The sequence below is a fragment of the Trichoderma breve genome, assembly GCF_028502605.1.
Source record: "Trichoderma breve strain T069 chromosome 7 map unlocalized scaffold00008, whole genome shotgun sequence".
In the NCBI taxonomy this organism is placed as follows: domain Eukaryota; kingdom Fungi; phylum Ascomycota; class Sordariomycetes; order Hypocreales; family Hypocreaceae; genus Trichoderma; species Trichoderma breve.
The window spans coordinates 315,712-330,495 of record NW_026611594.1 but is presented as its reverse complement, the minus strand read 5'-3'; the positions used below and the strand labels follow the sequence as shown (position 1 = coordinate 330,495).

The following is a 14,784-nucleotide window of genomic DNA, read 5'->3' as shown; positions in this document are numbered from 1 at the left end:
AATACTGGCTTCTTGTTCAAAATTAATGAGAGACTGGACCCGTAATACTATTGTCCGTAACCAGCTATAGAGAGGATCGATCCAGCTTTATCTCTACTCTCTGGAACACGTGATTGAGGCTAATGTAGAGGCACGCGGATATATTAACTATGACAAATGGTCTTCAGTTTCCCCCTATTTTCCATCATAAACCACGACAACCATCTTTCATGATCGATCATCTGCTTTGAAATGCTCCGGCCAAGATGTGCGGAAGTGGTAGGTGAGGCCCAGATCCGTAATCTCTTGTAGTTCGTTGTCCTCTAGTGTGAACTTCAGAGCTTGGGCATACTCGTCCAGCCTATCAGGATTTGTGGTAGTGGTTACAGCAACAACCCCTTTTTGTATGATCCATTTGATAAGAACAGCTGCCTCCGTAGTGCCATACTTTTCGGCAATGCGGGACAAGGGCTCACGCAGTGGTCCGTCAGGAGCCCTAAATGCTGGAGTCAGGCCTTTGAACGAGCCCACTTTCAAGCCATTTTCACATAGCCATGGTAAGTAATCGTTTCCGCGCTGCAGATAGGGATGAAACTCAATCTGGTTGAAAACAGGCGGAATGGTCGCACCGTCCAGCGTAGCCTCGACATGATGGCGTAAGTAGTTGCTTACACCTATCGATTTGGCGAGGCCAGCCGTTTTGAGCTTCTCCATTGACTTCCATTTACGCTGGAACTCGGCCCGCGCACACTTGAAGGCATCCGAGTCGGAATCCAAGTCGGGACCCAAGTCGGCAAAATATGGAGTATGAATCAGATAACTGCGACGGTGTTAGTACAAGATCGTTTTAACTATCAGGTAGAATAGCACACAGGCCGAAATAGTCGAGCTGCATTTTCTTGAGACTTTCTCTAATTGCAGCATCGATATCACCAATGCCATGGGAGACCTTATTGGTGATGAAAAACTTTTCGCGCGGGATTCCTGAGTTTTGAATGGCGCGGCCGACTTCCTCTTCGTTCCCGTACATTTCAGCGCAATGGAGATGGTAAAACCCTGTATCAATGGCCGTTTTGATCAGATCCACGAGCTTTTGGTTAATGTTCGTGTCTCCGGCTTTCTTTAACCAGGCTGTTCCGGTGCCGAAGGCAAGCTACAGATGTTTGTTAGTGTCGATGATACGCTGATGTTCTGCCTACACGGAGCTCACCATCGGTATCTTGTTGCCATCGCGGAGGAGCAAGAGTGGGTTATTCATCTTTGGTGCTGAGTGAAGCCATTGAAGTGGTTTGGAAGTATGGAGAAGATGCAGGCCGCCGGTCGGTTGTTGGAGGAAGTGATGACACCGTGGAAGGCCAGCTCCAATTATCCAGGTCCGAGCGCGGAGTGGCAGAATTGGAGGCATTCAGGAGTGACCTGTTTTTCCTATCAGGCTGGCTAGCTCGGATGAAGTGGCAACAAAGAAGGAATAACCAGTTGGAGCGACTTGAAGTGATCTTTTAGGATCCGCATGAGCTTTTATAGTTGTGGACGAAAGTGATATGCCCTACGAGAGAGAAACAAATGGACACTTTCATTTGAGCTTCAGATTACTCAAACACTACCAGATTGGCTTCAACGTGCGGGGTAGCCTTGGAAACTTGAGCTGCTGGCACCCAACAACCAACGAAACTCTTCAAGAGAGAGTTTGCTCTCGGATTGGGAATGCCAAAAGCTGAGAAGGAATGGTCAAAAAACAACAAGGCGTCTGCATAAAGAGGTAATCAGTTGCAATCACGCAGTATTCATTGCGGTATTGTGGGAAAGACAGTTTGCAATCAGATGCCATATTGTGAGAAATACAGTCGCTATATCTCATCATTTTCTAGTTTACTTCTCCTCTTCACCCATGTTGATGAAAAGATGTTTGGGCTATCTTGGACATGGGCTCTCACTAAGCCTCAAACACAAACGCCGTCTTCCTGCCAAACCCTTCAATACCCTCACTTTCGACAACCTCCTTGACATCGTCCTTGTTTTCGGCAATAAACCTAGCCATGGTTTCCCAATTGCCTTTTCGTCTCCGGAACAGCGTTTCGTCTAGCCTCATCTCCTGAACCAGAATTTCCATGACAAAAGGTATCTTTTCATCCTTAATGGAACCATCGGGCTTCTGCATCGCACGGTCCCAGTCCCCAGCCTTGCATTTGAAATACACCACACGTGTTTTTGGCTGTGGAACCGGAGACGCAGCATCCCCAGTCGCGTCACTCATGGCAATGTAGTGAACAACGACGCAGTGATTCACGGTGGAAGGCTCTGATGCCTCGCTGACCTGGAACGGCCTTATCTTGCGAATGAAGTCTGCAAAGGCTTCATTGACCTTGTTGATGACCGAGCTGTTGACATCAGGAAGACCGGCAAGGATGCGTTCAATGACGTATTGGCGAAGTTCCGCACGCGATTTGTTCACGCACACGGATTCTGTCACGGTACTGTCCACTGTGTAAACAGCTCCGACTTGGGCCTTGGTGAGCGAAGTCATGGTCGCATTGGCGGCCTCTTCAAAAGCCAGAGCAACCTCGTCCGGGTTCTTGATGGAATAAGTCTCTTTGCGACTCTGATTGTCATAGTCCGACACTTCGTTGACGGCAGCGAAGAAGCGGATCATCCCGGCGGCGCTCATGAGAGACTCAAATGCTCTATGTACACTTTCGTCGTCACTCGTCGGCTCTATGGCGAAGATGTACGAAACTGGGACCTCGCCGCGCTTGATGAGGTCTTTGGGCTCCAGGATGCTACTTTCGACCAGGCCGACAAGGGCATCCATTCGACTGCCGCCCCAGAGATCCTGGTGGTTGGCATAAAATTTGCTGTTGTTCCTAATAAGCTATCTTGAAACATCGTGTATATCGAGAGATACATACTTGAGATCCAGGTGTTCTGTATTAAACTCCATGATGATGGCTTGAGGCTAGTTTGGTCAAGTTGAACGGAGGCTATTTAGACGGTCTGAAGGAGGCCGGCCCTATATATATATAAATACATGTATATATCCCGGAAGTTCTGAGACCCTATAATAGACTTTGTACATCATGGAGTGTCTCTATAACATCCATTCAATAGCACATGCAGGAGCACGTTTAGGTTGGGTGTCTTTTGGTGCAGCTAGGGGGCTTACGTGGACAAGTAGTATTGCACTCGACACACACATCGGCGTACACGTATGCTATTAAGCCTATTTAATCCGATGGTTAATTTTATAATAATTTATACAAAAATGATAAATAAATTACCCTTTAAAGATGATGAATAAGATGGAGTAATTTTTTTCCCATTTGATTAGAAATCACGACAGCATTAGAGGAAGAGCACTTGAAGTGACAGATTTGGATTCATCATGTGTGAGCATGGGACAAAGGGATATCACTTGTGGGCATCTAAAGAAACATCTCGTGACTGAAGTATATCTGGATAGAATAACCGGAACATACAGCAATGTCACGATTGCGGGAAAACTAGGGAGCACAGCATTTTCTTAGGCAAAGACTACCGGGTACTCAAGCCGTTAATAGACATAGTGACGAACTGATTCCAATAGACAATTTCTTTTAGCTTTCTAATGAGGTCTTATCCTATCAAGCAGTCTGCTTAGGTTTAGGCATCATGATTGGGTTTCTCAACTGCAAAAATCCCTCAATGGCAGTATACGGACCCTTTTGCAGCCCAGGCTTGGTGAGATTACCCGTCTTTTCAATACCAAACGGATTGAATTTAGGCTGGGGATCCTCTTCCTCAGACGGCTGAGCATATGGCTGGAAAAAGGACCAATCTCCCGGCCCCAGAGAGGGCAATGGAAGATTCCGCAACGGCATATCCCTAGCGTTTTTGCTAGTCAGGAGTTCCTTCTCATGATATTCTGGAACGTCATTCAGCGGTATGGTCAAAGGCCCCGCGTGGAAGAATGCGGTCATGGTGTTCATGGCGCTTTGCCAGCTCCAGTGAGGCAAGGTCAGCGAAACGGGTGGCAAAAATGACGAATAGGCTTGCACGGGAGTGAAGGGGTCGATGATGGCGCCAAAGACGGACATGCGTGCATTGCGGCGGTCATCAAATGCTGCCGGCTTGACAATGAGGTTTTCATTGTCATATGGTGCCCGAGTAGGGAATGGAGCCTCCCAGAAAGGTGTGAAGAGGGGATAGTTTGTAGTGTTGAGACGCTCCAGTGGTTTCTTCTCTCCCTCCTCTGGCGCAAAAAATGTCTTGACCTTGCTCAGATTGAGCTCGTCTGATTTCGGAGTAGTGGTATCAAAGTAACCCACGAGGCCGTCATATTCAGCCTCACGGTCGCCAAAGCGGATCTGGAACTTATAATACGGCGACTCATCTTCGTCGTCGTCTGGTTTGGTCAACAGGCGCTCGGGGGCTGTCAGGGGACTCTTGGTGGTTTGAGTTTGCAATGGTTGGCTTTCAAGCTCAAGCGACCAGCCCATGTTGGCCAAGGCAAGAGGCTTACCCACGATGGCGTTGAGAAACGATGCGTAAGAGGTTGGAGCAGCCGCTAGCTTTGATTGAGCAGTCGTGATCATATACCAGAATCCCTCCAGATATGAGGGATCGTTAAGCTCTTTGGCCAATGCATCAAGTTGCTTGGTCTCTGGCGTCGGAGGGTCCGTAGATGGTGCAAAAGGCAGCCATTTGGGGGCATCCAATGCGCCAAGGGGCCCTCCAAAGCGAACCTCGCGGTAGAAAGTACCGTCTGGCAAGAAGAGCTGGATGCCAAAGTCGGCGTAGTTGGTGATGACCCAGCCCCAGATTGGGTTTTCCCACTCTGTAGCCGGACGCCAAGTAGCTCCATTCGCACCTTCATCCAGTCCCTCTTTCATGTCAGGCGGATCGTCAGCAATTCGCTTGACAAAGTCGGCATTTAGACGAGCATTTTGGTTGATTTGAGGCGGCAGTTGCAGGAATTCGCACTGCTTGGCCTCATCTTTGATCACCGTATTAGCGTAGAGCTTGCCGTCTACCTCAATGGTCTGTGGCTCGTAAAAGTCACTGATGCAGGGGTAGATTGGTGGCGGCCCATCCACTCGCGGCTTCTGGTCAATGGCCATCAGAGCTTGCCCAAACTTGTCAATGACATTGAGTTTGCGGAATCTAGTTGCACAACAGTAGTTAGCTTGGTTCGCTCTGGTTGATACGACAGAGACTGTGTATATGTGTGACTGGGAATGCTCACCTAAACTGTCCGTGTGTGACCGGCTTGAAGGGGTTCCATTTATCTGTTGCAAAATCTTGCTGTGCTGCATACGGCGTGAGGGCAGAGTTGCCCATGATCATCTCCAGGTTGGGCTTTGTCAAACCAGCAGTTTCAATGACAGCTTCAACCATTGCTTCGCTGACTTCGCCTTCGGGACCAACGAACTTGTTCTCGGGCTTCACATGGCTGCCCTCTGCCTGGGTGACCAACCCATCAAACAAGCCAGAAAGCGGAGAAGAAAGATATGACAACTTGCGCATGTTCGCTCTCAAATCAGTCCGGTCATCTTCGGTCAAGTACTTGTCCAAGGCATCTTTGGGGGTATTATCAAATAGTTGGACGACCTTGGCCTCAAGGGAGAAGCTGGGCTGCGGCAATATGAGCGAGCGCCCAGATAGAATGCGTGTATCTGGACCTTTATCTTTTTGAGAGATCTTCAAATCGTCCCAAAGAGGAAGCGCTTCTTTGCCGTCCCTTGGCTTCACGGTGATGCCATAACGAGAGAGCACATTGGCTGATAGGCGGGCTGTATGCTCGTCCAAGTTCCAATACTCAAAGGGAATGTGGTCGTACTCAATCTCCCACTCCACAAACAGCGGGAACCATGGCTGTCGCTCCGACCACTGATCCCGCCAGCGCTCAATTTGAGTCTCGGGATCCATTGTCTTGTCGTGGAACTGTGGGTAGAAGCGAGTCTCCGGCGCCGTGCCAGAATCACCACCACCGGGGCGAAGCGCATAGAACTCTGTCACCAGATCAATTGCGTGCTGCTTAAGCAATGGAGGCAATTTTGTAAATAGAGCCAAAACTTTGTTCAAGGACTCGGGTAAGGTAGCGGACGAGGGAATGACCTGATATGGTGCTCGGACAGAGACTCTGTTCAGATAGTCCGTCGGCCAGCCTGACTCTATGCCGCCAATGAGGACAGTAGGATTGTTCGCTCGGCAATAGGCAGGCATACTGGCAGGCTTGGCTGTCGCCAAGAAATTTGTCCCATGGATAGCAATCGGGGGGTCCAGCATAAGATCAATCTTATGCTGCAGCTCATCCATGCGGTCTTTGAGGCGAGAAATATGCTCTGATAGATCTTTGGCTTTTTGAAGGAATGCCGGGGCGGTGGGATCAGTACCGTCATTGCCGGCATCGCTGACAAACTTCCACCACAGAGAGAACATATCCCAGCGATACTGAGTCATTGCAAAACGGCACGCATCGAGGAGCTTCTTGGTCTGATTCAAGTCGCGGAGCGCAAGGATGGCGTCCCTCTCCGGTACCATTGGCTGATTGTCTGATTTCCCGTCATCATCATTTCCGGAGAAATAGTACCTTTCACCTCCGGGAGAGCGTGTAAAGGACCAGTTATAAATGGTATCCTTGGCTTGGCGTTGATCTTCGACGCCATCATCACGCGCGTATAGAAGCGAATCAATCGCCAAGATTGACTCTTCCAATTTAGCAATGTCACCAGGAATCCCCGGGTGGTCTTTGCGAGCCGTGCAGTACGAGATGATGGCATCCATAGGAGTTGTTCCCACAGAGACAGCCGCCAGTTCCTGATCGCGGAGACGAGCATTGTACCGATCCGCCGGCACATCTTTTGGCTTATTTTCATGGTCCCATGTAACGTCGTACATAGCGCCGTGACACATGAGATGCAATTGGCTGATTTTCTCCATCCACGAGTCTGTAGGATCCGCGCCTTGGAGAGTCATGAAGAGGTTTGCCAAGCTGGCGCCGTGGGCAATTGTCTTGCCAGAAGTCCACAAAGGATCAACATCATCTTTCCAGTGCCATCCAAGGACATAATAGCTAGCTTTGGCATAAGACAGATACTTGGGCCCATCTTTATCGCCAGCCCCGTACTCAAAATTGTCTAGCACACTGAAGACATTCGTGTTGTGCATCTGGAAGTCTGCGAACAGCTGATTGCCGCTCTGTAGCAGACTGAGATTGGGCGGATCAACGCTGGGATTTGGTGTTTCGGACCAGTCCGCCAACGGAGTCTTGCGTCCGATGAAGACTTCGGCCTGCTCGCCAATGTTGATATCCGAGCCGGCGTGTCCCTTGACAAACGGCGCAAAGTCCGTCTGCAAGTCCATATCCAATGGTATCTGGTCCAGTGACCAGATGTGGTCACTATCAACCACCCACGCCTCATATTCTTTGTCTTGGAAAGCTGATTTCGCATCTGCTGGCTGTATACTATCCAATTCAATCTTGCGAATCACAATCCATCGAGTCGGTGGTTGGACAAAATCCGGCGTGTCGTTGCCGCCATCTTCTTCAGCGTCTCCAGGCGCAGCATGCAAGCCACGTCTCAAGCGCTCTTCTCGCCGCCTCTGCTTCGAAACTGTGCTACCAGATGATGTGCCTGATCGATAGAAACGAGGCAGAATCCAGTGGATATACACGCCGTGGCGATGGCGGAGAGCTTTAGGCTGTCCCTCATCATCACGGCTCCCGAGATCATAGAGACGCGGGTTCACAATAGCAGGAGCAGTGTTATGAAGATCTGCGTGGTTCTGAACATCTTTCTGCAGCATGTATTTGTCTAGTCGCAGGAAAGTGTAGTTGGGCTGCGTGATGGGTGCGATGCGTGTTGTATCATCGCCCTCTTGGCCAGTACCACATACAGCTGGATTTAGCACAAAGGCCTCCAACTGCATTGGCACCAGCACGGTGTCGAAGTCTTTGACTGTATCCGGCATTTTTCAGGTAGTTGATGTATGTGCTTTATGGGGAAAAGAAGAAGAGAGAGATCAAGGTGCATTCAGCGTCCGGGCTCGGGTCACCGGAGCAGACACTGCTTCCTGATGGTTTAGACCTGTAGCCCTTACTGAGATAATGCCAGCAAAGATGAAGAACTGAATCTCAATTTACATGAATTGTTTGCTCACATTACTTGGATAAGTACGGTTCCATATTGTGTCTCTCTATCAGTGCTACTTGATCTCAAGAATGTCATAGCCTGATTTAGTTTAACCTTCTTTTTTAAATTCATGCCTCCCTCATTTTAAGTATATATAGTTATAATTCTACATAGGAGATTACATATCATACTATCAAAACTGCTTGATATATACGGTACCCCGTTGGTATCAAGCAACAATAATAATTCTTTGCCCTGTACCTCCTAGTTAGACTAAATAATTTGCTTCTTTGCTTTACTAGCTTATTCGGGTGTTAATGGCGTATCCCCGCCCGCAATAGCTCCATACTGAGTCCATTCGGAGGCTAACTCGTGGATTCCGTCGGCACACTTCTGCTAATTCCATCACTTCTCACTTTTATTTTCACTCAGCTACTCCACAGAAAACTAGAGCTACCGTAATGACGACGGCGATGCATTGCCGAGCCACACTCAAGCTCCTTCGTGTCCCCGCCACAAGTCACTGATACAAGTGATAACTCCTCGATCCGTGTCCCAGCTGCCAAGAGGGCCGACAACCTTGTCAGGACCGGCTCCCAGTGAGGGGTAAACTATTGAAAACAGCATAGCGTAAATGGCGAAGACATGGATTGGCCAATGCTCCATTGACTAGCCAGCGCGGTCGACTAGTTCCCGTTTGTCTATGGTTAGTTCCCGCCCCCTCTCTTGATGGAGACGCGGGAACTAGTCGACGGCGCTGAATAGTCAGAATAGTCAACCCGCTGAGCAACTACCGTCATTCAGCTCATGTTGTGATGACAGTGGCTTGCCGTCTCTTACCATTTTCTGCTTCGCCTGCATGGCGATCGTGATGAAGCATCCATAACTGCCTACACTACGGACATACCAGTAACGTTTGTTGTCGCAATCACATGCGTCCTGAGCTGTTGTGATTGACAACTTGGGATGCATTGGAAACACGCTACATCGCTAATTGGGTGTCATTGAGCGATACAACCGCCCGCCACAGAGGAGAAAGATTTTTAGGCATTTTATTGGATGTGGTGATATTCCTTCAGCTGGCGAAAGATGCGTGAACCAAGCTGAACAACACAGTCTAGCTGTCAAGAGGCTGGCTGACTGCCAAACTGATGGATCAATGAGCTTCAATTCGGACTGGGAAGGCGCCAGCTACGTAATGATGGAGGAAAATCGCGTGCCCCGAGTTCAAGCTCTCCTATCATTTCGTCAACGCGGGTGACAACAAGGCAGACAGAATCCGTGGGCCTCTTCTTGGGCTTCAAGTTGGAAGGAAAATGCGACGAGGACGACAACTATATCAAGGACGACAACCACCTTCTAATTGAGCTCTCGACACTTCAAACTTCATCATCCAGCATCAACAGGATTCTTTCCACAGACATCTTCACAGCTCTCAGCTCTTTGAAATAACTCTTCTAACTTAAACACAATCATCAACAATGGCCGCCCTCGCAGCAATCTACAACCCTCTTGCTCCCAAGGACAGGAGCGTCAACCTCTTCTTCAACACTGGCAATGCTCAAGTTGCCTTGACCTTGAAGACTGGCACTGATGGCAGTGATGAGAATGATGTCTACGTCTGCGGTGACGACGATTACCCTGGCTACATCCTCAACCCCTCTGAGATCTCTGGTGGTAGCTTCCGTGGCGTTCACCATGTTATCGCAACCACAGTTCCCCTGGTTGAAAAGGGCGCCTCTGTGACCAAGAACCAGATTTCTCTCGTCTCTCCTGTGTACAAAAAGCTGAACACTACTTCCTTGGCCAACAAAAACACTTCGTTCGCTTCGTCTGATAAGGGCGCCTGGGCATACTTCTTGGAGTAAATTAATCATGTACCGGTTAAAGAGTTGACAGCTTTACTAACCAGATATACAGTGGCTCCGCCAACTACCAAACGTCGCTCAAGGAATACAACTTCTTGACACAGCATACCGCAACTTACCTCAAGAACGCCGATATCAAGCTTAACAGCTCACTCGCGGCCTATGTTAACCCCAAGAACGGTCACCGTTATATCATTTACCAGGAGGTAAACCAGGGCCACCTCAAGGAGTACGACATTAACAGCAACCAGAGTACGTCTCCCTTTGAACAACGCAGTCCTATTTTCCGTTATATACTGACCTTAGTTTTTCCACATAGGCTTTGACATTGAGAACTCTCAGGGTACTCTCGACGGCACCACCATTGCTCTCACGTACGATAACGACAAGGTCTACATCTACTACGTTGATTCAGGATCCAACATTCGACGAATTATCAAGACTGGTGTTGATGGAAACGCGTCCTGGTCGTCAAGCGTGAGAATCGACGACGCTACCAAGATTAGCGTTCCCGGCCAGCTGACTGTCACTACCGCCAATGGCCTCAACCATCTCTTCTACGTGTCTGTCGACAACTCTCTTGCCGACAATGATTTCACCCACGTGACCGATCCGCTCCAGGAGTAAAGAACTGGGAGGAGGCTGCCCTGGAATTAGCAGAAATCAGTTAGATATGAACAGATAGCAATGCAACTCGTCTGGAGTTATTGAAAACCTCATCGCCGCATCAGTTCTGCAGTGTTTTGTAGGATGGTGTTCGATATTCCAAAGCAACTTCTTATATCATCTACGCGATATTTAGCCTAGCTCGATGACTTCGTCAGCTCCAACTTGATAGAAGTCAGTTTGGTCCAAGTAAGCAACCAATTGTCCATTTGAGTACTGGAAGCATTACCTGCAATATAGTCTCGGCCAACAATATCACGCATTTAAACAGTTATTGACGTGACACGCATATAATACAAGGTGGTCAGTCCAGTATCCATGAGGCGATATCAATGTATACACTGAAGACACTACACGTCACATATACTTCATATATAAGAGGGTAAAAGAGAGTTATCGCTTGAAAAAAGAGACAGTATCCAAGTTTTGTCATCCAGATAGCTTTCAGGAAAGTAAAGAAATGAGTGTAGTAATGTTGATAAAATAGTAGTAACTAACGTAAACTATCCTATGGAGTATCTGTAAGTGTGTCGTGAGATTAATAAAAAGTTTCACTGTAGGGTACGCATTATAGTCAATCTCTCTCTCTCTCTCTCTCTCCTTTCAAACTATAATGCATAAATCTCATCATACGTAGGTACGTCACGGAGCCACATAGGTGGCACATCGATTACAGGGTAAACGCGATTTCTGCGATCGGATTGAACACCGTGACTGTCGCAACTTACCCACATGTTGGAAGGCTCTAAGGAACCGCTCCCCGAGCAAATGTGTGGTTTCACTCTGTCATTATCTGCACAAGTAGTCTATCATCAGCGGGGTAATCTCTTTGTGGCGCTGTCCCTATGGAATTGAACGATTCTTGAACTTGGATGAGAAGCCACCGGATAGCTATCTTCACTCCCACCTATGCTACGCTTCACCCCTCCCCCTTCTCCAACCGCCTTTGAAATACGCCCAAGCGCTTCGAGGCAGGTTGCAGTGAAAGCTAGGCAATAAGTGTCCTTAAAAAGCGGACCCGGCAGTTTTCAAATAGCTGACACCCTGACCATCTCCACCTCGGAAACTCGTCCCATGGGCTGGGGCGGAGGATCCCGGGAGATCAGCTATTAACGTGCCGTGTGTGGAGGGGGCAATGCCCCTGTTAGGTCTCTTCTTGGGCTGGATTATCACATGAATAGTTTCGGTATTTAGCTTCATATGTTCCTTATTAACATTGGATTGTTTTGCTATGTATGCGTATTTGGAATGAAGCTATTCGTCAATGATATCGTTTTGTTATGTAAATCACGCAATAAACTACCTATTTAGTTTTCCTACATGACACAAAAATTAAGTCTGCACTTACTATACCTAAACTATCAATTCTCATTACTTATTCACTCACCCATCAAACATAAGGAATCCAATGAAACTGGTTTCCTTTTAATTTCGTTCCCCTGACCCCGCCTCAGCTATCGATTGACGTCCATCACATAAAACTACTCCGCATCAGCTTGCCATCGCAAGCCACTCTCTCCTCTCATCACATTGATATATCAGAATTCCTACGCAAGCCACAGGCTGTTCATCTTCACCTCATTGAGCCCTCAGCTCATGTCCTTACGAAAACCATTGCAAGATTGTAGCGTCTCATTGCATGTTGAGCTACTCCACTGTAGCCAGCTCACTACTACCGAGTTTCATCACACTTCACCAACACTTTCTTTACGCAAGCCACATTCTGCACATTATCAATAGATTGAACTATCAGCTTCTCTATGCAAGCCACGGCCTGGCAAATTCTCCCAACTAGAGGCCTATCATTCGTCATCTCATCTCTACTCCTCCGCTTCCTCAACCAGGACCAGCTCCCTTGTCACTTTCCCGGACTGCTTTCTCATCTCCCGTAGTACTCCCTCAAGATCTGCGGGGTCGCTGTACAGGTACACGTCATCTTGAATCATGTTCCAAAGGTATACCTTGCCATCGTATGTGAACAGGTAGGCGCCCCCTCCATGTTCACTGCTCCTGATCATTTGCGGCTGCAGCTTCGAAAGCTCGGTTAAGCCGGCGCTCGCGGCGGCCTGTACGCCAGGGCCATTGTCTGACCAGTAGTAATCCATGTCCATCTCCTTGTCATCAACAGTCCAGCCGTAAGGTGGGTTGGAAGCGACCTGTATGTCGGTTAGAATAGGCCTTTGAAAATATGCACACTACGTGTTAGATTTGCAGCCGTTGGGCATGAGAGACGTACCATGATTGGTTGTTATGAGAGCTGAAGACTTGTGAGGGGAAGCAATGTTGACGTATCTGTCTTGTAGCCGACGCCTGATGTCGTGGCAGTGTGAGAGGAGAGTTGTCGGTTGCTGAAGGAGTAAGATGATGATGAATCAAACTATGGTGGTGAACCCCTCCTTAAATGCGCAGATGCTGAGCACGTGATCAAGCTCAATTACAAGCAACTGCTCTCGTCTGTTATTGGACTCGAGTCACTCGAGCCTTGAAGTCCCCCTTCCGACCGACACCATCCACGATCGATCACCATCTCTAGAGTTTGCCGTCGCGGTATAGGAACCTGGAACATAGGAAGTTATGGCTAACCCCCCACCAGAGCCAGATCTTCTACGTCCTTTTGGGGATGAGGGAAAGGAGGATAAGAATTGGTTTCGTGTGGCATTCCGTTACAAAAGAGCTGAGGTAAGTCATCGAACTTGAGCCAAATCCGATGTCTTGTCGCTGTGCAATACGAGACTACGGCAAAGAGGGTCTGAGGTAGAGGGATTGACGTGTCAGTAGGTCTTGGAATGGATGAAAAATGTTGCATCGAAAAACAATCCCAACTGCCCTCCTAAAGACTTAAGAACCGATGATCATTTCAAATTATTGTTGGAAGTCTACGAACAGCTCGAGTCTCTCGCGTAAGTACTACATACCGAAATATGGAAACGTCAGACTTTTCTGTATAGAATTATGGCCTGTCCGCGAAACTGATTCCCAGACAAGAGCTACAGAAGGTAAAAACTATAAGGCGCCTGGGGACAAGTGTCACATTTATCGTGCAGAGAATCCGATGTTTGGCAAGAAAAAGGACCAAAGTAAAAATGTGTCGCCTTTTGTGATCAAGACATGGTTGAACGAGTACATAGGCGCTCCGGACCCCTATGTTAAAGACGCTCCGGATCCAGATGCCATAGTGGTCAAAATAGAGTACTGGTGCATCTATGACCTGATTGGTTTGTTCCTTGGTTTGTTAGGCAGTGCGCCTCTCGCAGCTGACAGGAACAACTTTTTCCTCCCTCTGACGGCTGTCTACGCAAGATGGTGCACCAGGCTTGCAGGGAAACTGGATAACAAGGCCAGTCATCAAGGCGAAGAACCCGGAATTGGAGAAGTGCCCGCTATGTTTCAGTGCACTTGGCGTGAGCGGCAAGATGGGAAAGCTAAGTGGTTTCTTCTCGGCGCATCGATGGCTGGAGACAAGTTCTTCAAGACTGATAGCGGAAGAGATTGGAAAAGCAAACTGCAAGAACAACGATTCACCATGCTGCTCACGCATCAAAAACCGACATTGCTGCAACAAGAGGATTTCAACAATACTGAGCCTGAAAAAAATGTGGCCGGGGGGACGGGGAACCTTTGGGGTAATTGTGCCGAAACATATCCCTTTGTCCATGGCTTGGCTGCGTATGTATTGAAACTCAACTTCTCAGCGGTTTAATCCATGCTAACATGTAATATATAGTGGGATAGAGAGCAACAAGAAAGTGCAAGGCCTGGCCCTCTCAAAGAAGTTTATTGACCAGAAAATACCTGTCACGGATTACAGCGGCTACCGCGACGGTAAAATCTGGGAAAGCGTCGTCCCTCCTTGTAGAAACTGCGCGAAATTGGTTGATGACTCCCATGCCCAGGCGCTCTTCTTTGCAAAAGAATATGAGGTAGAAAAGGCCACTTATCAGAATGCTCCACCGGGTCCTCCACAAGAGCCAGAGATTGAGGCAGAAGAGGTTTTTGTAATACGGGACATGAAAGAACCACCAGTCCAGGAAATGGTGGAGGTGGCGTCGAATTAGGAGGTGATGTGCGAATGTATGTTTGTCTTTGGATCGTTCAGTGAGCCACTTGTGGGCTATCCTGTAAGTAGATGACTACAGTGAACAGTTTTAGTATGTTGAAGGTCT

The 14,784-nt window shown here is 48.2% G+C and overlaps 6 protein-coding genes across 6 annotated transcripts; 2 read left to right on the top strand and 4 right to left on the bottom strand.

Annotated features, from left to right (window-relative positions):
* Positions 1-207: 207 nt before the first annotated feature.
* On the bottom strand, positions 208-1,237 carry T069G_11215 (aldo/keto reductase family domain-containing protein; the record flags this gene model as incomplete). Its single annotated transcript, XM_056178420.1, has 3 exons — positions 208-799; positions 852-1,132; positions 1,190-1,237. 3 exons carry the CDS (start codon positions 1,235-1,237, stop codon positions 208-210), a joined length of 921 nt encoding a protein of 306 aa, XP_056023294.1.
* A 675-nt stretch (positions 1,238-1,912) lies between these two features.
* On the bottom strand, positions 1,913-2,917 carry T069G_11214 (uncharacterized protein; the record flags this gene model as incomplete). The annotated part of the gene is made up of 2 exons (XM_056178419.1): positions 1,913-2,831; positions 2,886-2,917. 2 exons carry the CDS (start codon positions 2,915-2,917, stop codon positions 1,913-1,915), a joined length of 951 nt encoding a protein of 316 aa, XP_056023293.1.
* A 679-nt stretch (positions 2,918-3,596) lies between these two features.
* T069G_11213 (uncharacterized protein) lies at positions 3,597-7,926 on the bottom strand (the record flags this gene model as incomplete). Its single annotated transcript, XM_056178418.1, has 2 exons — positions 3,597-5,115; positions 5,198-7,926. 2 exons carry the CDS (start codon positions 7,924-7,926, stop codon positions 3,597-3,599), a joined length of 4,248 nt encoding a protein of 1,415 aa, XP_056023292.1.
* Positions 7,927-9,568: 1,642 nt separating this feature from the next.
* On the top strand, positions 9,569-10,582 carry T069G_11212 (uncharacterized protein; the record flags this gene model as incomplete). Its single annotated transcript, XM_056178417.1, has 3 exons — positions 9,569-9,951; positions 10,008-10,207; positions 10,275-10,582. The coding sequence occupies 3 exons, from the start codon at positions 9,569-9,571 to the stop codon at positions 10,580-10,582; spliced, it is 891 nt and encodes a 296-aa protein (XP_056023291.1).
* A 1,859-nt stretch (positions 10,583-12,441) lies between these two features.
* On the bottom strand, positions 12,442-12,860 carry T069G_11211 (uncharacterized protein; the record flags this gene model as incomplete). The annotated part of the gene is made up of 2 exons (XM_056178416.1): positions 12,442-12,777; positions 12,858-12,860. The coding sequence occupies 2 exons, from the start codon at positions 12,858-12,860 to the stop codon at positions 12,442-12,444; spliced, it is 339 nt and encodes a 112-aa protein (XP_056023290.1).
* An 813-nt stretch (positions 12,861-13,673) lies between these two features.
* On the top strand, positions 13,674-14,676 carry T069G_11210 (uncharacterized protein; the record flags this gene model as incomplete). The annotated part of the gene is made up of 2 exons (XM_056178415.1): positions 13,674-14,287; positions 14,346-14,676. 2 exons carry the CDS (start codon positions 13,674-13,676, stop codon positions 14,674-14,676), a joined length of 945 nt encoding a protein of 314 aa, XP_056023289.1.
* Between the last annotated feature and the right edge of the window lie 108 nt (positions 14,677-14,784).